Here is a 24,515-nt window from a genome sequence, read left to right on the forward strand (position 1 = left end):
TACTTTTTTCTTTACAGTTAATTAAGGGTATTACTCTAACTTGACAAAAGGGTAAATAAGTAAAGAGATAAGTATAAGGGTATTTTGGGGTTTTTGAAAAATATAAAAATGCCACATCATCAATAAACTAACGGAACTTAACAGTGAGGGGGCAATAGTAATTATAGACAAAGTTAAAGGTTGGATTAGTAATTTTGAATAGTACAGGGGATACAAAGTAATAAAATCAAAGTACAGGTGGACAATAGTAATTATCCTAAAAAAATATACACATAACTCCAACCCTAAAAAATTAGATGCAAGCCAAAATTTTCTTTGGTAAGAAATGTAAACCAATGTTTTTTTTTTAGGTAAGATGCTAACTAATGGTAGTTAGTTACCTACTAATAGAGACAATTTATTCACAATACAAAATCAAATAATAAAAATTGTAGAATAAATAAAGAAACACAGAATATAAAATCAAATAAAAAAAATAACAAAAAAAAAAAAGGAAAAAAAGATAAACTATTCACAATACAAAATCAAATAACAAAAATTGTAGAATAAATAAAAAAAACACAGAATATAAAATCAAATAAAAAAATAACAAAACAAGGGAGAAAAAAGATAAACGATAACTAAATTGAGAAAGAATACCTAATTGTGGAGTACCTTAGAGAAAGGGAAGAGAATAAATAGAAAGAAAAGAGGAGATAGGAGATAGGAGAGAATAAATAGGAATTGAAGAGTTAGTTTCTAATTAGCATTTTGATTTTTGAATTCTTAATAACATTTTTTTTTTTAAATTCTTTTAGTCTACCTTTATAAGAACATAAGAGAATAAATAAGAAGAAAACATGAGAGAGAAAAAAGGGGAGGTTAAATAGGGATTGAGGAGTTAGTTTTTAATTAAGAATGACATTTATACCTATTATTTTACCTTAAAAAAAAAACTTATTCTCAATATTTGGGGGGCCAAATAGTGACATTTTACATGTGGGAATAGGAAAAACTGGAAAAATTAAAAGAATTAAGGGAAATGTATAAAATTTTTAAAAATATGGGGGTGGCCATGGCCCCCTCGGCCCCTCTTTAGGTCCGCCCTTGCTGATGTATCAATAATTCAACTATGTAGAATGGAAAATTTTCTCTCCATGTGACAGAGCTGTATGTAAATTAAATTTAAGATTTGCATTTACAAAATACTATATGTAAGGATGATATTCCCGTAATGGTTGATGGATCACAATTGTAGCTCCATGTTTCTACCAAAATAATTGTAGCCTGAAGTCAAAGTGTCGAAATAATTTATTAGTAAAAACTGCGAGTAATCCTCTCTCTTTTTTATTTTTATTTTTTTTTTTTTTTTTATTTTTTCGAGATTACCAAAAAAAACAGAAAGACTAATCCTCTTTTTCTCTTCAGGAAAAAGAGCTTATGGGGAAGAGGCCCAGCCCTAAGAACTTATATCGCAGAGGCTCAGGCCATCAGTTGATGCTTAATTCTAGTCCAGAATTACCGAGTCGAGTCAACTCGTTAATTAGACACTTGAGTCATGAGTGCCCGAGTTGGGCGTTACGATCACTAGGTAAACCCGCCCGAGTTGGGCGTTACGATCACTAGGTAAACCCGAAGCACATACAGTGACTGAAGAGAGAGAGAAGAGAGAAAGAGCGAGAAACGCAGGACTTGGACGGCAAAGGTTTAACGAGGGTTTAAGGCGGCTACCGGAGATTCATTCTAAGGATCGTTATAAGTCGGCTAAGCTTCCATTCTATTCTTCCAATTCTTCTCTTTGCTTATCTTTGATCTCATGAGTTCGAAGCTTGAAGGCTTCGCTCCAGACCGATGTAATTTTTATCTAACTTCTCTTCCTCTTGTAATCCATCGTTTATTCTTTTTAAAGTTTAATTTTGATGTCCAATAGTGTAACTCTCGCATTCTCAATAAGTGAATGTAACAAGCTCGATTTTGTAGTTCCAATTGATAAACCCACAATCATCTACCCAAACTCATCAAGGAAACAATCCACAGTAATGATGTGGAGAAACATATCTAAACAAGTCTGTTCTAGGAAGTTGAGATTTTCCCATGAACCCTCTTCATTCCTGCCCACTTATTGCTTCTTGGGTCAATCCCAATATCCCATCTTGCCGAACAGAACTGGACCAGTTGAATTCAGTAACGGCGTAAATATTGACTTTATTGGAAGAAATATTCTCCGAAATTTGGAAGTTCCATTTTTTGAAGGTGATATGGCGAGAACCAGTTCTGGGTTTCTCAAAAACTCAATTAAGGGTTACGCCAGTGTTGCGGAGGCCATCTGTTCGACTGATGCATCGACTGACACAGAAGAAGATGTTTCTGCAGTCGGAGAAATTCAGGGATTGTTGGAGACGAGGAAAGACAAGATAGCTAATTCGGAGGCTCCATTGCTGAGACGGCAGCAGAAGGTTGTGGCAGGTATGGGGCCAGGGAAGTATCATGTGCTTCGGAGGAGGCAAGTAAAAATCGAAACAGAAGCATGGGAACAGGCTGCGAAGGAATATAGGGAGCTTCTTGCTGATATGTGTGAACAGAAGCTAGCACCCAATTTGCCATACATAAAATCATTGTTTCTTGGTTGGTTCGAGCCCCTGCGTGATGCAATTCTTGCAGATCAGGAACTATGCAGACAAGGGAAGAATAGGGCATCGTATGCTCCATATTTTAATCTGTTGCCGGCAGATATGATGTCAGTAATTACAATGCATAAGTTGATGAGCTTGTTAATGACAGGGGGTGAACATGGTAGTGCTAGGGTGGTCCAAGCCGCTTGCCAGATTGGTGAAGCCATTGAGCAAGAGGTGAGTGAGTTCTTGTTTAACTGACAAGCTAGATTCAGACCAAGGGCCACCATTTTGTTCCATTCTATCTGAATGATAGTTCATATGTGTCATTAATGTTGCCACATTTTGTTTTCTCCTCTCTGAAGTAGCTTGAAGATTGATGTTGAATTACAATATGTCTGCTTTTATGACCTGTCTTCCATTTATATGTTTTTTGGGTTTGTGTACGGATCATTGGGATAGCTGACCAACAATTAAAAAGACCATGATTTACCGTTGGATGGCATTACTTTCGCACACTGATATCCTAAGTAAATATGCTTTTTGCTCTCTTGATCCCCCATCCTGAATTGGGAAGCTTGGGCAGTTGCCTGAAGCTTCTATAACTCCACTTTGAGTCTCCCTTTCTAATTTATTTTACTCCTCTAGAGAAATCTACATGATGGACGTAAGGTGGATTTTGACAATGTCATTTATTAATTTAGCGTCTAGATATCCTGTTTACTCTCTTCATTTTGTTTCCTGCAACTTAACGTTCTTAACATTATGCGTGTCCTTGTGAGCCCACAGTCATTCTAATTTTGAAATGTCTGCTGTGTATTTATTTATTTTTTTCATTTGTGTCTTCATTTTACTTGGTTTGTTTGTTGTAGTTGAAGAATTCTTCGGTTATTGAAAGTTTTAAAAATAGAAAGGGCAAGAAACATCAATAAATTCTGTCGAAGTCTGAAAAGATGAATGCAAGAAGTGTGTGTGTGTGTGCTTCGCTTCCAGAATTTTGTGTGGGTGGGTTGGGATTAATACTCTGTTCCATCAGAAAACTGGGAATGTTCTGGACTGAGTAGTTTTTGTATGCTAGGCTGTTTGCTCTCTTGTATGGGGAAACAATTGTCATTAAACTAGATATAATCGTGTTATTGCTTTATTGATTCAGATCTCTCCTTTCGATGATTCCTAATCTATCTTCTAGTTTGTTAGTTGGAAATATTCATTAATAATTGCAATGGATCAGGTTAGAATACACAAGTTTTTGGAGAAGACAAAGAAAAAGACAGAGAAAGAGAAGAAAAACCAAGAAGGTGAATCTGATCCTGTAACAATAGAGCAAGAAAGGCTAAGGAAGAAAGTCAATACCTTGATGAAAAAGCAAAAGCTACAACAGTTGAGGCTCGTACTGAAGGGCCAGGATGATTCAAAGCCATGGGGCCAGGACGCTCAGGCTAAGGTGCACATTTTGTGCATAGTTACCTGATGTTCCTAAAATGATTTTTTTATTTTTTTTATCAAATGCCAATTTTTTTCCGAATTCCTATGCTTGCACCTCTAATAAGATTCAGATTACTCTACCATCTCCCCTACAAAATCTTTACTTCGCCACCCCTGTTTAATGTTTCCAATAATACCTCTCCTCCAAGGCATGAATCTCTACACTGTTCATGTGGCTAACCATCACCCTTTTCTTAATACAGAATCTACCTTTCTTCTTCTGGGAAAATTCTTTATATTGATGTTAGTAAATTTTCTATGCTTATATATTCCAGGTTGGGAGCCGTTTGATTGAATTGCTAATACAAACAGCATATATACAACCTCCAGTTGATCAAATAGCAGATGGTCCACCTGATATTCGGCCTGCTTTTAAACACAGCCTAAAAACTGTTGCAAAAGAAACACAGTGAGGCCTTTGTCCTTTGCTGGATGACATTCGTTGCCTTATATGTAAAAGTTGTGGCTAATGTGTTTTCGACCTTCTTTCAATAGGAAAACCAGCAGAAGATTTGGGGTCATTGAATGTGATCCTTTGGTTCGCAAAGGGTTGGAGAGAACTGTAAGTCAATCTGCTATTCTCTGAGAGATTAACATTACTTGATATGTGGTTTTAGTTGTAGGCGTGTAGCTAAAAATAGATCCTAACTTGATTGAGTTGTATTTAAGCATGAAAAAAATATTCTCTTGCATAACTATCTTGGTTTCAGGAGCATTAACAATTGCATTTGGTTGTGACAGGCAAGACACATGGTGATACCTTATATGCCAATGTTAGTGCCTCCAGTCAACTGGACAGGGTATGATACACTGAGTTCTACCATCTGTTTATCTTCCTTCTTTTATGGTTAAATTTAATGTTGCTGTTAGCTTGCAAATCTTTGTTTTTAGAGATAATTGTTTACCTAAAATGGTGTGAATAGCTGTTTCTACTACCATCTATGGACCGATTTGTAAGTTATTGTTCAATTCCTCTGCTGGTCATGGGTACAAATCATATGCAAGATACTCTTGACTTTTCATTAGTCCATTCTGATGGCTAATATTGTTGAGGAGCTAGGGAAATTATTCTTATCTATTCCAGATCATTATTGTCTAGGTTTCCAGGGGCTAATATGGCACCTAGGCATCCAGTTTTTCCTTGGTCACCTAGCTAGGTGTTGCCTTATTTTTTGTCCACCCCCTGGGACACCTTGACAACTGGACTCCTAGCTCCAGATTCTATTTAACTATGTAATGGCCTTCCCTTCTTCTTGCAGGTATGACAAAGGAGCATACTTATTTTTGCCTTCTTATGTCATGCGCACACATGGAGTGAAACAACAGCGTGAAGCAGTTAAGAGGACTCCAAGGAAGCAGTTGGAACCAGTTTTTGAGGTTTGTAAATCTTGAATCTGTTTTTTGTTTTCCTTCTCCTTTATTTGATGATCTAATGTTGCATATTGAATCTTTCATCAATTGTGCCCGAGTGCAAAAAAATGCTCCTCTATGCTGGCACTAAGAAAATGGACTTATACTTATCTTTCTGCTTGTGCATGAGTGTAATGATCCTTTTTTTCTTTTCAAACAAATCCAGGCCCTGGATACACTTGGAAATACCAAATGGAGGATCAATAAAAGGGTACTAGGTATTGTGGACAGAATATGGGCAAGTGGAGGTCGTCTAGCTGACTTGGTTGATCGATCTGATGTAAGTCACCTCTGTGGGAAAAAAGTAGTTTTCTGAGAAATTTATCGAGCTATGTTTATCCATCTTGTCAAACAAATGTTACTAGAATTTCCTGTGCTGGTTCAAATTAGTTTTTGGTTATGGCATTATGGAGCTTGACATAGTGAGTAGCAACTAACTTATTTACTGAATTTTCTCCTTATCCGTCAACTGTTTATTTTGTTAATATCAGATTCCCTTACCAGACGAGCCCGACACTGAAGATGAAGCAGAACTCAAAAAATGGAGGTGGAAGATTAAAGCTGTGAAGAAAGAGAACAGTGAGAGGCATTCACAACGGTGTGATATAGAACTTAAACTTACTGTAAGTTTTTTTTCCCCTTCCCCCATCCAGTCTCTTCCATCTTCCAGTTTTACTTAAAGATGATTGGGTAAAAAATTTACTGGTTGTTTTACTTGGGAGCAGGTAGCACGGAAAATGAAGGAGGATGACGGTTTCTACTACCCACACAACCTTGACTTCCGTGGTCGTGCATATCCCATGCACCCTTATTTAAACCATCTTGGTTCAGATCTTTGCCGGGGAGTCCTAGAGTTTGCTGAGGGACGCCCCCTTGGGAAATCAGGGTTATGCTGGCTCAAGATACATATGGCCAATGTATATGCTGGTGGTGTGGACAAATTGTCCTATGATGGCCGAATAGCATTTACTGAAAATCACTTGGATGATATATTTGATTCTGCTGACAGACCACTAGAGGGTAGGCGATGGTGGTTAAATGCAGAAGATCCATTTCAGTGCTTAGCAACATGCATCAACCTCTCTGAAGCATTGAGAAGTTCCTCACCGGAAACAACCATCTCACATATGCCTATTCACCAGGTTCGTTCTTGGTCTTGAGAATTTTTTGGCCATCATCTTGCCATGTGGTTATATATGTGCTATATGCCTAAGTAGGTTATTAACCAGGGTTGATTATGTTACCTTGGTATCTTGCAAATGAAAGGATGATGTGGAGATTCTGCCATTTGGGTAGATGGAAGACCTCTGAACTGTCCACTTGTTGAATTTCATGGTTTACCATGCATTCTGTCAGCCAAGATCCAGTTCTATGGTCAATTCTCCAGACATTGTTTTTTGTCACTTGGAAAACCTCCTGCTGGTCTGAGATTTACCTGCATGAGACCATATGGAGGATGATATGGGCTATAAGCTAGGCCTTCTCCATAGCCATCTAAGGTACAAAGTGGCAAATTTGAACTCGTCAGCCAAGATTGGCTTCCATCTTTTGGGATATAATGCGTGTGTATGTATGTACATATCGTCTCCTTTCGTGTTATTGATGATGTATTCTTGAATTTTTCCAACCTACTTGAAAAGAACCGAGTCAAGTGATAATCAACAATAACCTTTGAAACTGTAGGTCTGTAGCAGAAAAAGGTCTACTTAGATTTCCTAAATTGTTCTGATTTTAGAATATGAGAAGATGCTAGGTTTGCTTCTCCCTTTGCCTTACAACGGAATGTTACTCTTAATTCTTACCCTTCTCTTATCTCAGCTCCTCTTCTTAGTGTAGTCCCCAGTTGAAATAATCCAATAAGACCTATAACCATGGTCTGCTATGAACATGGTAATTTGATTGGATCAAAATAAATGATTTTGGTAAAAATTGGGTTAGGGTTTGATTGTAGGGTCAAGTTGATGTAGGGAGTCTTCTAGTTAAGGTAAGCTAAGTTTTGATGATGGGAAGATGGCTGGAGTGGACTAGCATCACAAGTTAGGGCTTCACATTCTAAAAGGAGAAGAAGAATCTTAGGGTTTAGGATGGTCGGATGAGGATGCAACCTAAGTGTGTGATTTTTTTTGGGGGGGGGGGGGAATCTGGGGTTTGGGCTCCTGGAGGATTAGAAGAAGAATGGACAGGGTTGGGGATGATTGAAACTTACCTAGTTACTGTTGAAGAAATGTTTGATCAGCATCTTGTTTGAATGAGGGTCTTGGAAGAAAAATCAAAATCTTGCATGACGATCGCCAAAAGAAAGCTATAAAAGAACCATCTGGGCGGGCATCACGCCATAAGGTATTGATTGCATCAAACACCAATTCCTTCAATAAACCGCCTGGGCTTCGCACCTTAAGGTGTCACTGGGAACAAACACCAATCCCACCAGCCTCAGTCATATAGAAGACAATCCTCAATGTATAAGAAGAGAAGAGTAGCTTTTCATTATGATTGAAATTCATGCCCAGTGCTTGCCTCCCGACTTGTAATCTTCTATAAGGTACTACTAAGAAGTTGGACTTCAGTAGCCACCCCATTTCAGCCGGTTTTAGTACACTCTTTACCAGCCCCGACTCATTGAATCCTAGGTCTTACATCCGTCTAGAATTGTGAGGTCAGTGCCTTTGCAATTATTAACTTGTGATATCATATTAAGATAATTGTCATCATGACCTTCCCCCCGCCCCCAAAGAAAAAAGACCAACAAAATGAAGACAAATCTTTTTGGTTGGGTATGCCTATTATTCTGATATGCAAAACCAAAATGTGGATTAGTATTGTGAGAATCTCTGCATGTTGACCTTGGAAATTGTAGAATTCAAGTGGACGATCGTGTTCGCTATCTGGAGTGCACCGTTCAAATGTGTTGATTATTAACTTGATTTTACAGAAATTATATTTTGTTGTTATTTGTACCATGCTCATGTACTCCAGCTTGTCAGATCCCTGTCATCTGACTCCACATTAGCAGTTAGATAAGTCAAACTCCTTGACTTATTACTGAACCAGTTTTGAAATAGATTAAGTCATGCATCAGTTCAGATTATCCATGACAGGAAACTTTCTCTGTTGTTTCATGTTAATTGAATTCTTGCTTCCAGGATGGTTCGTGTAATGGATTACAGCACTATGCTGCACTTGGAAGGGACACGGTAATGATATTTTTATTATGTTAGTTTGATATTATTCCAACGGCTCTCTCCCCCCTAACAATTCTACATTGTGCATTATTTGTCCTCTGTTCACCTTGTACACGAGTGTCTCATTTAAATTGTTTACTTGTCAGTTGGGAGCTGCTGCGGTGAATTTGGTATCTGGAGAGAAGCCTGCAGATGTCTACTCTGGAATAGCAGCTAGGTATGTAATGGTTCTAGACATATGATGCTAAATATGTAGGTAATTAATTTCTTTTCTGTTAGTAGTCAGTATACTAAGAAAATTGTGTGATAAGCAAAGGAGAAGAAATACAAAGATTCATAAATAAGCTTAGGCACAAACGAAGGGGGAAACAAACTATATAAAATAGCTAAAATAGGGAATAGGATGAATAAAGATCTAGACCATGTTAGGTGTACTAAAACTGAAGATGGTAAATTACTAGTACATGGTGAGGACATCAAAAAGAGACGGGAAGTTTATTTCTCTAGCCTACTAAATAAACATACTTTAGGTATCTGTGACTTTGATGATTAGACCTTTTCCCATGGTACTGATTTTTCGAACATATATACGGAGAATTTCGATGTCTGAAGCTTTAAGGAGGATGGAAGTAGGCAAGGCACAAGGTCACGATGAAATCCCAATAGAAGTATGGAAGAGCTTAGGAACTTATCGGCTACTTGGCTGACCAAATTGTTTATTAAGATTATAAGCACAAGGAAAATGCTAGATGAATGGAGGAGAAGCATTGTGGTCCCAATTTACAAAAATAAAAGAGATATTCAAAGCTGTAAAAACTATAGAGGTGTAAAACTGATGAGTCATATTATGGAATTATGGAGAGAACAACTGAAATTTGTTTGAGACAAATAACCACTATTATAGATAACCAGTTTGGCTTTATGCGTAGAAGATTTACGGTGGAAGCCGTTTACCTTATTAGGAGACTCATGGAGAGGTATAAAGAGTGTAAGAAACTCATAAAGATCTTCCTATGGTCTTAGTTGACCTAGAAAAAGCTTATGATAAAGTACCTAGATCATTAATTTTGCAAGTACTATAGAAAAGAAATGTTGCAAGTAAATATGTGGACATAGTTAAAGATATTTATGTTTAATGACGTGTAAGAATGGTGAGGACAAGATAGTGAATTCCTGATTACAATTGGGCTACATCAAGGGTCAGATTTAAGCCCATATTTATTTGCACTTATAATAGATGATTTAACCAAAGATCACCCTAGATGAGTTTCTTTAGCATAGTTGTCACGGCGACGAGGCGATGTGAGGCGGTTTTAGCTAGTTAGGGCGATGAATCGACGAGGCGCCCTCCGAGGCGCTTTTGAGGCGGTCGAGGCGTTTTATATTATATATAATAAAAAAACTAATATTAGCCATTTAGCCTACCTCAAGTCAATATTACACTAGGCAACCGACTTTTGGGTTTTAGAAATTGTAATTTATTTTATTCCAAATCAAAGGTAAAAAATAATTTGAAAAGTAGATTCCAATTGGAAAGAATCTAAGGGGTGAATTGTTATATAGGTGTTACATATTATCATTTGTAACATTAAATTAATTAAAAAAGAAAAAGAAAAAACGAGATTAAAATCCCATTCGACTCGCATACTGATCGATATCGAGCCCTAACCCCTAACCTCTCTGCTCTCTACTACTCTCCATCTGCTACTCTCTTCGTCTCCGACTCCGACACCGACCACCAGTGACACCGGCAACAGCCAGCGTCATCACCGGCGACAACCATCTGGAGATTCTGGACTCTGATTTTTGTTTTTCATCAACCAAAACTCCACTGTATCTCAGTTGCAGGCTTGTAGCGGCCAACCTCCGGCGGCAACAACCTCCAAAGCAGCTTGCATGCCATCGTGCGACTCTCTTTCTTCTTCTTTCTTCTGCAACTGATCATTATTTTTTTCCCAAATTCATTTTGTTCATCGTGCGACCCACTGTTGCGGTTGCAGGCTTGCAACGAGTCAGTGACCAAGTTGCAGCAGCTTCCGGTCACTTTGGTCACCATCTTAGGCAACGGTAAGTCGCCGATCATTAATTTTTTTCGATCGCCTTATTGACTTTGCCTGAGGCGAGTGTCACCACAAGCCCTTCATTTCCACCAGGACGCCAATGCGTCGCCTAGGCGACACCTTGACAACTATGTTCTTTAGTGAATGTTTTTTGTTGATGATATTGTTTTGATAGATGAGACTCAAGTAGGGAGTTACATCAAGTTAGAATAATTTAAGAGCAAATTTTGAATCAAAAGGGTTTAAACTTAGTAGAACAAAGACGGGAAATCTAGCATATAACCTTGGTTGTGATTGGTTGGATGATGAGTTGGTGAGACTTGATGAGAAGGAGATCCCACAAAGTAATTATTTTAGCAACCTTGGCTTAGTCATAAATTATAAAAAAGGTGATATAGACAATGATGTTTCCCAATGAATTAATTAAGGTGGATGAAAGTGGAGAGATGCGTTCGGCGTCTTGTGTGGTTGACATATTCTGATACTCCTTTAAAGTTCAAAGGAGAATTCTATAGGATCCTTGTTTGATCAGCTTTGATGTATAGTGCAGAGTGTCTGGCTGTTAAGAAGCATTATATAGATAAACTTAGTGAGGATGCTAAGATTGCTGAGTCATAAAACTAAGAAGGGAAGATGAGGAATAGAGCTGGTCTGGGAGTAGCTTCATTAAAGATGAGCTATGAGAAAGTCGATTGAGGTGGTACAACCATGTGCAATGGATGCCTTTAAATGTACCTGTGTGGAGAAGCAATTTAATTCAGATTAATTGAATTAGAAGGATAGTGAGGTGGAACCAAGATAATCTTAAGAGAAGTGGTGAGAAGGAACATGCATAGATTAGGCCTTATACCTAGTATGGCCTCAAATAGAGCTGATTGGAAGGCAAGGATCCATGCAACCAACTGCATTTAGTTGGGAAAAAGCTTATTGTTGTTGTTTGTACTTTGTAGTCAATATAGGATTTTTTTTGGAATAGGAGAACCGAAGGGAAATGAAATGGACTTATTTTTTGGTGTCCTTTTTCTAGTGTTGATATATTGTAGTGAAAAATAAACTAAGAGTGTGTTATAGAAATGTAGTCCTAGTTATGTAGATTCATCACCAAAATTGGCCTTCTTTTGCTCGGGACAAGTCTAGGGTTGGTTATATACATGTCAGGTCTTTGATCACTTTCAGTGTAATAGGTCATTTCCATGGGCCTAAACTTTGTGTAATAAAGTTGCCTATGGGATTAGTAAGTTTGTTTCTTTACCTGGTTTATTTTAGTTTTGAGCCACTTTTGATGATGTAGATCATGCATAACCATAGGAACAAGCCCCAAGTCAGCCTAGCGAGGTTGTGGGATGCGATTGCTGTGAGAGGCAATCTGGTGGAGGGCGGTGGTGGCAGCGCACACAGGCGCCGACCCCAAGGCTTGGGGGCAATGACCAAGCTGGTGAGCGTGCCACCGCGTTCTTGCGCTGCGGCCCTGCTGATTTAAATGGAAATATTTGTAGAAGATTTTTGTGGCTCCAAGATCAGATTACATGAAGATATTATTTTGGAGGACTTGAAAGCTTGTATTAGTATCTATTTTAGTTATTTATGCATGTGGCTAGATTATAATGCCTAATAGTTTCTAATTATAGGTACTTTCTATTTTCCATAATATTCTATTGTCACTAGTTACCATGGTTCAAAATTTTGGTACCAAGATGATCGAAAAAAATTTTGAAATAATTTTTTCTTCCCAATTTTGACCTATCATCGCAGTGGGTTTTGGGGGTCATTCTAGTCTCGTTTTCGGTGTCCAGCCTAATTTGAGGCTAATAAACACGTTGGGAGTGTTATTTTTGCCTAAAACTTAATCCAAAGTGGTGTTCTTGATTGACACATGTCTGGCTGTATGCAAGCAAAACTGGAAGTCTAGAACGTGAATTTCAACCAATGTAAATATGGATATGATGTAAGAGAACACTAAGATCTTTAGTAAAATGCAACAAAAAAAAAAAAAACTACTATTCAATATACGAGTAGTCAAGTGCAAGTGTATAAGTCGGTAGTCAGTAGTATGCAATTGAAGCAATGTGTATAACACAATAATATTTTTGAATGAATTACAAAATACAAACTTAAAATTCACATCACACCTATGAGTGACTTAATAATTGTTGTTGTGCCATGGCAACTCCATCGTCTCAAACCTATAGACCTGGCTCTGCAAACGATGAACATACTCAACCATGTCGTCGAACCATACAATGCTCTGAATAGTCAGACACTGCCCTTCTGTAGGTAGCATCATCCTCATAAAACAACCTACCCATCTTAAAGTGTTGTAAGGGTAAGGACTACCGTAGTGAAACGTAGATGAGATTTCGAATATTTCGGTGGGATTTCACCGAAATTTAAAGCTTTTCGTTTCCCCCTCTTATTTTGTCTCGCTGGTTACTAAGATGGCAAAATGTTGGCCATTTTTTGTGAAATTTAGAACCTTACTAGTTACTCGGTTAATAGTGTTTTATTTTCAATTTAAAAAGCTTATACTTCTTATAAAGCTTTAGCCAAGGTATAAATAGGTGCCGCCGTTGCAATAGAAAGGAGAATTTAAAATTGATTTGACTTAGTAGCCTTAGTTATGGAATAAAATCTATGTTGAACAGCTGAGTTAGCTACGGGTGAGAGACCTAGGGCTGAGATAACCTGGCCCCCTTACTCGCTTCTTTTATCTATCCTTCATATTCTTTTATGTTCTTTCTTATGTGAACAACAAAAAAAAAAATTCGACTTGGTAAATGTTGTCTTCATTATTGTATTGATCCTGGTTGCAATTGATCTCCCATTAGTTTATCTAATTCAAGGACTTTTGCAGTATTGAAGCTCTTCACTATTGTTCTATTTGAATTTGATTCTATGGCTGAGTTTGACTGTAATTCTGTTAAACAACAACAACAACAACAATAAGCCTTTTCCCAACTAAATGGGGTTGGCTACATGGATTCTTGCCCTCCAATCGGTTCGTTAGGCCATGCTGATCAGGCCTGCTATACATATCCTTTCTCACCACTTCTCCTAAGGTTATCTTGGTCTACCCTAGCTCTTCTAGTTCCTTCATATGGATTATATCACTTCTCCGAGCGGAGCATTTATGGTCTCCTTGAGCGTGGCCTGCCACCTCCGACTTTCTCTGCTTATCACTTATGGGAGCAACTCCCGGACCAACTCTATATGATCGTTTCTTATCTTATCCATCCTGTTTTGCCACTCATCCATCTTAGCATTCTCATTTCTGCTCTGCCAGTTTATCTATATGATTCTTTTAACGCCCAACACTCACCGTACATCATGCTGGTCGGACAACGGTCCTATAAATTTTCCTTTAGCTTTAATGGAATACGCCGATCACATAAGACCCCGGATCACCTCTCCACTTCATCCACCCTATTTTAATTCTTTGGGAAACCTCATCTTCTAAATCACCTCTTTTACTTATGATTGAACCTAGGTACCTAAAACAATCACTCGAGGAATCTCTTTATCGTCAAGTATCACCACTTCATCATCTTCCGATCTGCTAAAGTTCAAACTAGATATTCTGTCTTCGATCTACTAAGTTTAAAGCCTTTTGATTCCAAAGCTACTCTCCATGATTCTAATTTGGTATTAATCCCCACTTGGGTCTCATCAATCAACACAATATCATCCGCATACACCGGGGGACCTCATCTTGAATGTCTTTGGTTAATTCATCCATTACCGTGCAAATAGATATGGGCTTAAAGTTGACCCTTGATGTAGCCCAACTGTTATCGGGAATTCCTTACTTTGTCCCCCCACTGTTCTAACACTAGTCACCGAACCATCATACATATCCTTAACTATATCTACATATTTACTTGCAACACTTCTTTTCTCTAGTACTTGCCAAATTAACGCTCTAGGGACTCTATCATAAGCTTTTTCTAGGTCAATAAATACCATATGAAGGTCTTTCCTACATTTTCTATACCTTTCCATAAGTCTCCTAATTAAGTAAATAGCCTCCGTTGTAGATCTTCCCGGCATAAACCCAAATTGGTTCTCCGTAATCGTAGTTAAGTGTCTCAGCCGGGTTTCAATTATTCTCTCCCATAATTTCATCGTATGGCTCATCAATTTAATGCCTCTATAGTTATTACAACTTTGAATATCTCCTTTATTTTTGTAAATTGGAACCACAACACTTCTCCTCCAATCATCGGCATTTTCCACTGTGCTCATAATCTTATTAAACAACTTAGTCAACCAAACTAGTCCATGGGTTCCTAAGCTCTTCCATACTTCAATTGGGATTTCATCGGGACCTTGTGTCTTGCCGAGTTTCATCCTCCTTAAAGCTTCTTTTACCTCGGACATCGAAATTCTACGTATATAAGTTCGGACACCAGTGCCTTGGTGAAAAGTGTAATCGTTCGAAACATAAGTGCTTGAAGAATGCTCATTTAGTAAACTAGAGAAATAGGTTTCCCATCTTTTCTTAATATCCTCCTCACAAACTAATACTTTACCCTCTCCATTTTTAATACATCTAACATGGTCAAGATCTCTACTCTTCCTATCCCTCATCTTAGCTATCTTATAAATAGATTTTCCCCTTCCTTTGTGCCCAACTTATTGTATAACTCTTCATACTTTCTTTCCCTTGCTTTTCCCGCAATTTTCTTAGCTTCATTTCTATCTAACCTATACCTTTGAAGATCCTCAACATCCTTAGTTCTTTGCCATGTCTTAAAACTAGCCTTTTTATTCCTAATGGCAGCTTGAACCTCACTATCCCACCACCACGTCTCTCTATAAGAATGGATCTTTCCTTTTGATTCACCTAGAACATCCTTAGCCACCTTCTTAATACACATAGCCATCTCATTCCACATTGCATTGGTATCCCCTTTAAAATCCCATTTTCCTTGTTTGACTACTTCATTACGAAGGATTTAGAGTACTCTCCTTTCAAATTCCACCATCTTATTAGGATAGTTTACCTTAGACCTTTTATGTGTTCTTGGGACTAAGCACATATCCAAGACCACAAGTCTATGTTGTGCAGTTAAGCTTTCCCCCGGTATCACCTTGCAATCCTTGCACAACAATCTATCAGTCCTTCTAGTTAGGAAGAAATCTATTTGGCTTCTATGCTGTCCACTTTTGAAAGTAATTAAATGCTCATCTCTCTTTTTGAAGTAAGTATTTATAATAGATAGATCAAAAGCAGTAGCAAAATCCAAAATTGAAATCCCCTCGTCATTCCTTTCTCCAAAACCATAACCTCCATGAACACTCTCATATCCTCTTTGATCTTTTCCAATATGTCCATTTAAATCACCTCCTATGATAATCTTTTCTCCTTGGCGAATTTCTTGCGGTAATCCACCCATATTTTCCCAAAATTCTAGCTTTAGACTTTCATCTAGTCCTACTTGAGGTGCATATGCACAAATTATATTCTGAACTCTTTCTCCATTACAAGCTTGATAGCAATAATCCTATCACCCACTCTTTTAACATCCACCACATCATTTTTAAATCTTTATCCACTATTATACCCACTCCATTTTTATTTGTTTTATCCCAGTATACCAAAGTTTAAAGTCATCCAACTCTTTGGCTTTTTACCCCTCCATCTAGTCTCTTGAATGCAAGCTACATTAATCCTTCTTCTCCTCATAACATCTATCAATTCTAAGCTCTTACCGTTAGAGATCCTATGTTCCAAGATGCCAATCTAATCCTATGCTTATGGACTAGCTTCTTTACCCGCACTCGTCCCGGCGCGGGAACCCTTGCCTACTTATCCCGCTCCGGGCGCCGTGCGCGCGTCGCTCGGGGCGCCCTAGCTCCCTTGCCCACTTATCCTCCCGGGCCTGTGTGCGCGTCGCTTCTTTGTCGGGGCGCCCTGCTGCTTTATCATATGGTCGAATCCATGAAAAGGTTTGGCTGTTTTTCCGGTGCCGGCTGCCGCGCGCACCAACCCTCCTCCTTTAGGGGGGGGGGGGCGGGGCGGGGGGGGGGGGGGGGGGAGGAGGAGAAAGGGGGAAAAAGGGGAGAATAAAAATAAAAATGTAAAAAATAATCACAAAGCCTGAAAAAAAAAAGGGGGGGGGGGGGGGATGGAGAGGTGGGGGGGGGGAGGGGGGGGGGGGGGAAAGGGGAGGGAGGGGGGGGGGGGGGGGAGGGGAATGGAGGGGGGGACACACAGCAAAAACAAGGGGGGGGGGAGGTGGGGGTTGTGGTGGGGGTTGGCCAGGGGGGGGGCTTTTCCTATTTAGGAGACTTATAGAAATGTATAGAAGTAGGAAAGACCTTAGTATGGTACTTCTTGACCTAGACCTAGAGCGTTAATCTGGCAAGTACTAGAGAAAAGAAGTGTTGCAAGTAAATATGAAGACATAGTCAAGGATATGTATGATGCTTCAATTACAAGTGTAAGAATATTGGGGGGACAAAGTAATGAATTACCAATTAAGTTGGACTACATCAAGGATCAACTTTAAGCCCATATTTGTTTGCACTTGTAATGGATGAATTAGCCAAAGACATTCAAGACGAGGTCCCTTAGTGTATGCTTTTTGCTGATGATAGTGTTGATAGATGAGACTCAAGTTAATACCAAATTAGAATCATGGAGAACAACTTTGAAATCAAAAGGCTTTAAATTAAGTAGAATAAAGACAAAATATCTAGTTTGTAACTTTAATCATGATCGAGCAGACGATGAGGTGGTGAAACTTGATGATAAGGAAACTCCTCAGAGTGATTGTTTTAGGTAATTAGGTTCAATCATAAACAAAAGATGTGACATAGAGGATGATGTTTTCCAAAGAATTAAAATAGGGTGGATGAAGTGGAGAGGTGCATCCGGGGTCTTATGTAATCGACATATTCCATTAAAACTTAAAGGAAAATTTTATAGGACCGTCATTCGACCAACTGTGATGTACGGTGCAGAGTGTTGAGCTGTTAAAAAGAATTATATAGATGAACTTAGGTGTAGCAGAAATGAGGATGCTAAGATGGATGAGTGGCAAAACTAGGAAGGATAAGATAAGGAATGATCATATTAGAGTTGGTTTGGGAGTTGCTCTTATAAGTGATAGGCTTCGGAAAAGTTGTTTGAGGTGGCACGACCATATTCAACGGAGACCTATAAATACCCCTATACGGAGAAGGGATATAATCCAGATTGAAAGAACTAGAAGAGCTAGGGTTAAACTTAGGATAACCTTAAGAGAAGTGTTGAGAAAGGATTTGCATAGCTTAGGCCTTGTATTTAGCATGACCTCAAACATAACTGATTGGAAGGCAAGAATTCATGTAGCCGACGCCATGTAGTTGTGACAAGGCTTATTGTTGTTGTATTGTGTTAATTAACACAATAAACTGTTTTGAAGTTAGGTATAAAACTAGAAAAAGCATTGTCCGTTGCTCATTTAAAATTTTTTGACGGTTTTACCTCTTATCCTCTTACTCCTGCAACGTCGAGAGTACCATGCATTTTTCTTTTCCCTTTTTAATTCGACAGATTTTAGGGAGTATCAAATCAAAATCAGACCTTCCAAAAATAAAACCCTAACAACTACATCGGGAAAAGGCATGGAAACTCACTTCTACAATGTTGAAACCAAACATGTACAAAAATTGAAGAAAAATGGTGGAGGAAGGAGCAGTGGTGGGGGTTGAGGTCGTCCGTTTTGGTAAGAAGAAGAAAGGTAGGAATTGAGATCCTCTACCCGTTGGGGTTGAGGATTTTCTCCCTTCACACTCTCCCCTGCATGTTTAGAATGGGGGCTCACATCTGATTGATAAAGTGGACCACAAGTGGGCAGAGGTGGGCCCCTCTCCTAAACATCTGGCGGAGGGGATGTGAGGGGAGCACAATCCTTTAGCTGTCAAGTAGAAGTTCTAGACTCGAAAGGTAGAGCTTGGGCAGGGTGTTGCAGGATAGAGGAGTGGGAGTAGGGAATAGTGCAAAGGATTGCAATAGGTAGAAGATGAAGAAGGTAGAGAAAGGTGGGGGAGGGGGGTTGTAGGTGCGAGACATGGCAGGTATGGTGGAGGATAAAAGGGTAAAAATATCAAATTAGATAATTACATGAGTAATATTGTTTTGGTTTGAACCCCCCCCAAACCAAAAAAAAAAAAAAGAATTTATATATATGTCGCTTTGGTACTTCTGTAAACTCGAACTCAAAACCTGTCTGGTTATATTAACAAAAAGAATGGTGTTTACTTTTGTACTCGCAAACCTAATTATGGCAAATCAAGTAACTGTCCCCTTAAACAACAGTGATTTCAGATCATCCCAAAGCCACTTTTCCTCTACAGTGATCTTGAATAAATTTTAACCATGTTTTTTATACCTAGTAATGCAAATCAACCAGATCATCTGCTTCTTGTGAATTTTCTTTTGGAACAAAAGCAAAGAGGCTGCCAGCAATGGAGCTGTAAGCATAGGGGGAGGTGAAGGAGTCTCTCCAAGATGAGGGTAAGGGAAAATATGTGGGAAAGAGAGGGAAGAAACCTCAGTGCTAAATTAAACTAATTTTCCAATTCCAAAATTCTATGTCTCAGGATTTACAAACCCTGTTTATAAAGAGGCCAAATGAAGTGACTTTTTGGACTCTTGAACCAAATAAACAACTATCCTCTCAAGCTACCTATACAAGCACTAACTTGGCTGAACAGATGATTGCCATAAAAGATTCCATACGCATAACTACTGACTGACAATACGAAATTAAATTCTTAATAAAAGAAGATTCTTTTAAAATAACAATGCATGAGACCCACACAATCTTATTCTATATGCCTGACTTTGTTTACAGAATTAAGGCCCCAAGTTTGGGCTTATAAAAGAAGTCTATTACATCAATAAACCCAAAAATGAAAAGCACAAGCCCATGGGGCCCAAACATGGTGGGAAGCTACATGTCTACGTAATCTGGGGAAAAGGATCCAAATCATTTCTTGATTACCTTGAAACAATGTCAATTATGCATGAAGTCTCTAATCTATCCATGTGGTCTCTAATCTATCTCAGGCATTAGAGCTGATGCAACGAGAAGTCTTTTTGGAGTATTGATGCTTTTATTCATTAGAACTGGCATTTAAATGGTGTTTTTGCCTTACAAACATTTTCTAAATATAAATCTTACAGTCAGGGTAAGTATACTGTGTAAAAGATGTTCTCTTAGTTATAGTTATCATGGCCTCTAGGTTTCCTAGGGGTTAGTTTTTTTTTTTTTTGTTGGGGGGGGGGGGTAGATGCAAGGTTGACATGAACAAGGCAAAGGCATCCTTCCAGGCGTTATGTGGACAATTATATTCTTAATTGAATTTACTGTTGGTGATTGATATTATTCCTGCAATTTCACATTAGCCACATCAGGGTCTTGAGTAGTGTTTGGTTTTTGTACAAATACTTGATTGGATTTATACATTCATTTTATAATTTTTAAATGTTTTTCCAAACAAGTGATTGATAGAGAATAAACTTTCTGGTTGTTTGATAATTGCAATGCAGAGTTCTTGATATAATGAGGAGAGATGCTCAGAAAGATCCTGAAACTGATCCAAATGCATTGCTTGCTAGGCTCTTAATCGATCAGGTTAGTCTGTAATATCTGGTTTCCTATTTTGTAGTTAAAAGGGATGATATGTCAGCGCAGTAGAATAATTGGAGTTTCCCTAAACCTCAACAGGTGCCCTTATGTTTAGTCCTTCAGCTAACATTAGTGTGAACATTCTACCCAACATAGTTATCAGTGTGCTCCCTTGCATTTCACAACCAACAGTTTCCCCCTGTGGGGAAAAAAAAAAAAAAAAAAGGAAAAAAGAATCCCTTACCACAAACAAAACAATAAAAATCGCTTGCACCTCATTGGGTTGATAACTTTGGATATAAGTCAGTTGACTAGGTATACTGTTGTAGAAAGTCTATATTCCTGTATTTTAAAGTTCTTGATTGTGATATATGACTGATATATGGCTATTGATGCAATGACTGGAACATATATAGGTAGACAGGAAATTGGTAAAGCAGACAGTTATGACATCTGTATATGGTGTCACTTATATTGGTGCACGTGACCAGATCAAGAAAAGATTGAAGGAACGAAATGCCATTTCAGATGACAATGAGCTTTTTGGAGCAGCATGTTATTCAGCAAAAGTAAGGGCATGACATCTCATGATGTTGGAGGCATATTTTTTATTTTATTTTATTTTTCCAATTATATGTTTTACTTTGTGATTTCATGTTGGGAAAGGCTTCTTCTTTACTTCCCAACCATTCAGCTATTGCTTCTTATCACAAATATTTTAAATTGCTGATCAAATAAAACAATTTGGAAAAAATCTGGAGAAGGAACCACGATTCCTATAGGTGCTGTCTGGACACCCTTTCCTGCATACTGGCTATTACTGCTGAACACAATGAACATGTCAAATCACTAGTCATGCGAAATTTAGGCTAGTCTGACTTCATTTCATTATAATTTTTGAAATCTCAGACTTAATTGAACTACCAGGCCAGTTGACAGAAGATTGGCACTGAAAGTTTGACATTGTCATTTGGGCAAGTCTATTCCCAGCTGTCTGAGACTCAGAATACCAATTCATATTTTTCAGCTGTGATGTATGCCTAGTTGATTTCTGTTTCCATTTCATTGGATGAGTTCTTTTTCAATTCTTTGGTTTGATCTCTTCACCTTATATCGGTGAAATAGTAATCAAGTTTATAAGATTTTGGGAGTAGCTCGGAATTTGCAATTTTGAAATTGAAATTGAAATTGATTTCTTCACTTATTCCCGAATGTATAATGACCTTCATCACCGGTTACCAGTATTCTATACTGACTCTCCTTTCAGCTCTCCTGACCCGGGGCCCCCGATCATGATTTTCCTACCCCCATAGGGAAAGGAAAGGTCCTTCCCCTTCCCTTTTGAGCCGGTTATGGGCGAGGAGGGATTTGAACCCCCGACACCGTGGTTCTAAGCCACGTGCTCTAATCCTTTGAGCTACAGGCCCCACCCCGCCGTCTCCACTAGATCTGTTCCCGAGAGTACCCTAAAAAAGGAACCGTTCCTCTCCTTCAGCCATTTCGGGTTAAGAAGATGTGAACGCGCCGTTCTTATAGAGAGAAAGGCGCGTTCTGAGGTGTGAAGTGGGAGAGATCCAGATTTCTCCAAGGGGTTTTGAATAAGACGACCTTTTCATTTATCATTTTTTTCTTTTTCATATTGAATAAGTAATAAGAATGAGAGGTGTTAAGCTTTTTCCATATTCTATCCCTATCGATAGTAATAGAGATAGAATTCTTATTATGATTCATGAACTGATCTAAAATTGATGAATGGATTCGGTCTTATACATACGCGAGGAAGGTAATCAAAAAAGAAAGAAGATGAGTTCTTCTTTCTTTTATCACTTAGGAGCCGTGCGAGAAGAAAGTCTCATGCACGGTTTTGAATGAGAGAAAGAAGTGAGGAATCCTCTTTTCGACTCTGACTCTCCCACTCCAGTCGACCGAACGGCCACCCCCCTAATTACTAGACCGACCTGCTGATGGCCTTACCAGTCCTCCACGTGATGTAGAATTGGCAACATATACAAGGAAGAGAAAAGCCCAATGGTCAAGCCCATCAAAGCCTAAAGATATGATCCAAAACAACCCATGGCTTGCATGGGCTAGGACTATTGTAGTGGGTTAAAATGAGCCCATGGTTTCATGGGCTTGGATTACTTTAGTGGGAGAAGACCAGCCCACATATTTTGAACTAAGCCCAAGTCTAGCTTTGAAAAGTCAATAAAAGGAGCTAGTAGTGGGGTGTAGTAGGTGGATGTTTCCATTATTGTTTTGACTAGTGGTGTTGTGTAGTTGAGTTATTAATAGGTAGGTGGTGTTAGATATTGTTTTGACTAGTGGTTGGATGTTACCATTTGTGTTTATGTCTCTTTAGAATGTTATATAAAGAGACTTTTCTAATAGGTGAAGGCAACTTATGAATTGAAATCAAATTGCTTGCTAGCATTCTTCCTCTTTGGAGAACCCTTGTGTTTGATCAAGGTAGGTTGGTGTTCGATCCAATCGATCCACCTTGCGGTGTGAAGCCCGGGTGTTACATGTTACTTTGTTGTCCTTATTGTTCTCTTAATTCTCTTATATTGTTCCATCCATTCTTCTTTACAGCATACTGCTGTTTTGAAGACCTAGTTAGTCCTTGTTCTTAAACCAATATCCTTGTTCTACCACTTTGGTTTTCAACCTTCCATTATATCTGAATTTTATCTATCTTAAGTCTATCAAATTTGATTACTGTTTTGATCATTCAAATACAATACTACATTACCACGACCTCCTTTTCCACCTGTGTCCTGCCTTGCCTCTGTGTGACATTCTGAAAGAATTAAAGATAATTTATTCTCAGAAACTTAACTGCCAAATGGATTTCTTATACAAAAATTCAATTTCTTGATCTAAGATCTACTTGTTTACCATTTCACTGAATCAATCTGAAATCTAAACAGGGAGCACTCCAATCCTGGCCATTTGGAATAGTTTCTCATAAATGGAATTAGGAACTGTTCTTCAATATTGAATACCTGCTGTTAGTTATGTGTGTATCATCATGCACTGTGCTTCCTTGCATTGTGGCAGAGACTTGTTTAGTGGGAACTTCATATCTTGGTGGTAAAATTTTAAAATTGAACAAGCAGGGACAATAGTTTAAGAGTTCAAATTTTCATGAAATTGCAAAAGTGACCTTTTGTAATAATGGATCCTATAGCTAAAATCTTCGCAATCTTGTTGCTTTGAACCTACTCTTGAGACTTCCTTTCTTTCTTGGACCTGAAACTTGACCAATGATGGGATTTGCTCTTCTTATCACATGGAGCATCCCATATCTGTCGTCTGGGGATGATGAGAGATATTGGTTGTCATCACAGCATGACATCTAGTCAAACCCAGAATTTGATTTGAAAAATTGGAATGCTTCCATCACTCGGGTAGCTCTTTTGCATGGAATAACAATACTGATCAATATTTGGATCTGGAATCTCCCCCCTGGTTTCCCCTTTTTCTATGCTGACTGCTGATAACAGGACACTTTTTTATCAATTTTTTCACAGACCACTTTAACTGCCTTGGGAGAGATGTTCGAAGCTGCACGGAGCATCATGAACTGGCTTGGTGAATGTGCAAAGGTGTGTTTCACTTACTTTGTGATATAGTGATATATCTTTTTGTTTAGCTGCATTAGGCAACATATAGTCAAATGGCCAAATTGAACTAGTGTTTCTAGCTGATAAAATGAGATTTGACCACTTGATGGTGTTACTTCTTTTAATTTGATAAGTTTGATGGGTTAATATGATTCAACTAGAACATATTTGGCCTGGTAAAATTGGGTGGTTATCTAATATGTCTGCATGTAGGAGGTTCTTGACCCAATTTTTGTTATGAGGTTTAATATTTCAAAGTATGACTATTGGTTTGAAACCCCAATTCTACAGGACTGAACTATGGTTTTTGCTGCTTTTATGATTTTCTCCTTGTCATAAGAATTTGGTGTCTTACATAAAGTCTTCACTTTCAATGACCAATTGATCTAGTGTCATTTGCATGCATTATTGTTATATGAGTTATGGTTGGTGGACCACAGTTGTTGCTTGAGGTCGGTATCAAAACAGCCTCCTAGCAAAAATTCATTGGGGGTAAGGCTGCATAGGAAAATTGCCTTGGCAGACTTTGCTTGTGCCAAGGATCGCA

The 24,515-nt window shown here is 38.4% G+C and overlaps 1 protein-coding gene across 1 annotated transcript in view; it reads left to right on the plus strand.

Annotated features, from left to right (window-relative positions):
• Positions 1-1,641: 1,641 nt before the first annotated feature.
• Positions 1,642-24,515, plus strand: part of LOC149001942 (DNA-directed RNA polymerase 2B, chloroplastic/mitochondrial-like) — a 30,883-nt gene continuing 8,009 nt past the window's right edge. The window contains exons 1-14 of the mRNA XM_089136214.1: positions 1,642-2,828; positions 3,823-4,035; positions 4,352-4,485; positions 4,572-4,638; positions 4,818-4,876; positions 5,336-5,453; positions 5,653-5,766; positions 5,978-6,109; positions 6,212-6,628; positions 8,630-8,680; positions 8,815-8,885; positions 20,267-20,351; positions 20,762-20,914; positions 23,876-23,950. Of these exons, the coding sequence (XP_088992340.1) occupies positions 1,899-2,828; positions 3,823-4,035; positions 4,352-4,485; positions 4,572-4,638; positions 4,818-4,876; positions 5,336-5,453; positions 5,653-5,766; positions 5,978-6,109; positions 6,212-6,628; positions 8,630-8,680; positions 8,815-8,885; positions 20,267-20,351; positions 20,762-20,914; positions 23,876-23,950 (2,619 nt within the window). The 5' untranslated portion in view covers positions 1,642-1,898. The remainder of the gene's footprint in view (positions 2,829-3,822; positions 4,036-4,351; positions 4,486-4,571; positions 4,639-4,817; positions 4,877-5,335; positions 5,454-5,652; positions 5,767-5,977; positions 6,110-6,211; positions 6,629-8,629; positions 8,681-8,814; positions 8,886-20,266; positions 20,352-20,761; positions 20,915-23,875; positions 23,951-24,515) is intronic.

This window comes from Hakea prostrata, chromosome 10 (assembly GCF_041222555.1).
Source record: "Hakea prostrata isolate BN-2017 chromosome 10, UWA_Hpros_2, whole genome shotgun sequence".
Classification (NCBI taxonomy): domain Eukaryota; kingdom Viridiplantae; phylum Streptophyta; class Magnoliopsida; order Proteales; family Proteaceae; genus Hakea; species Hakea prostrata.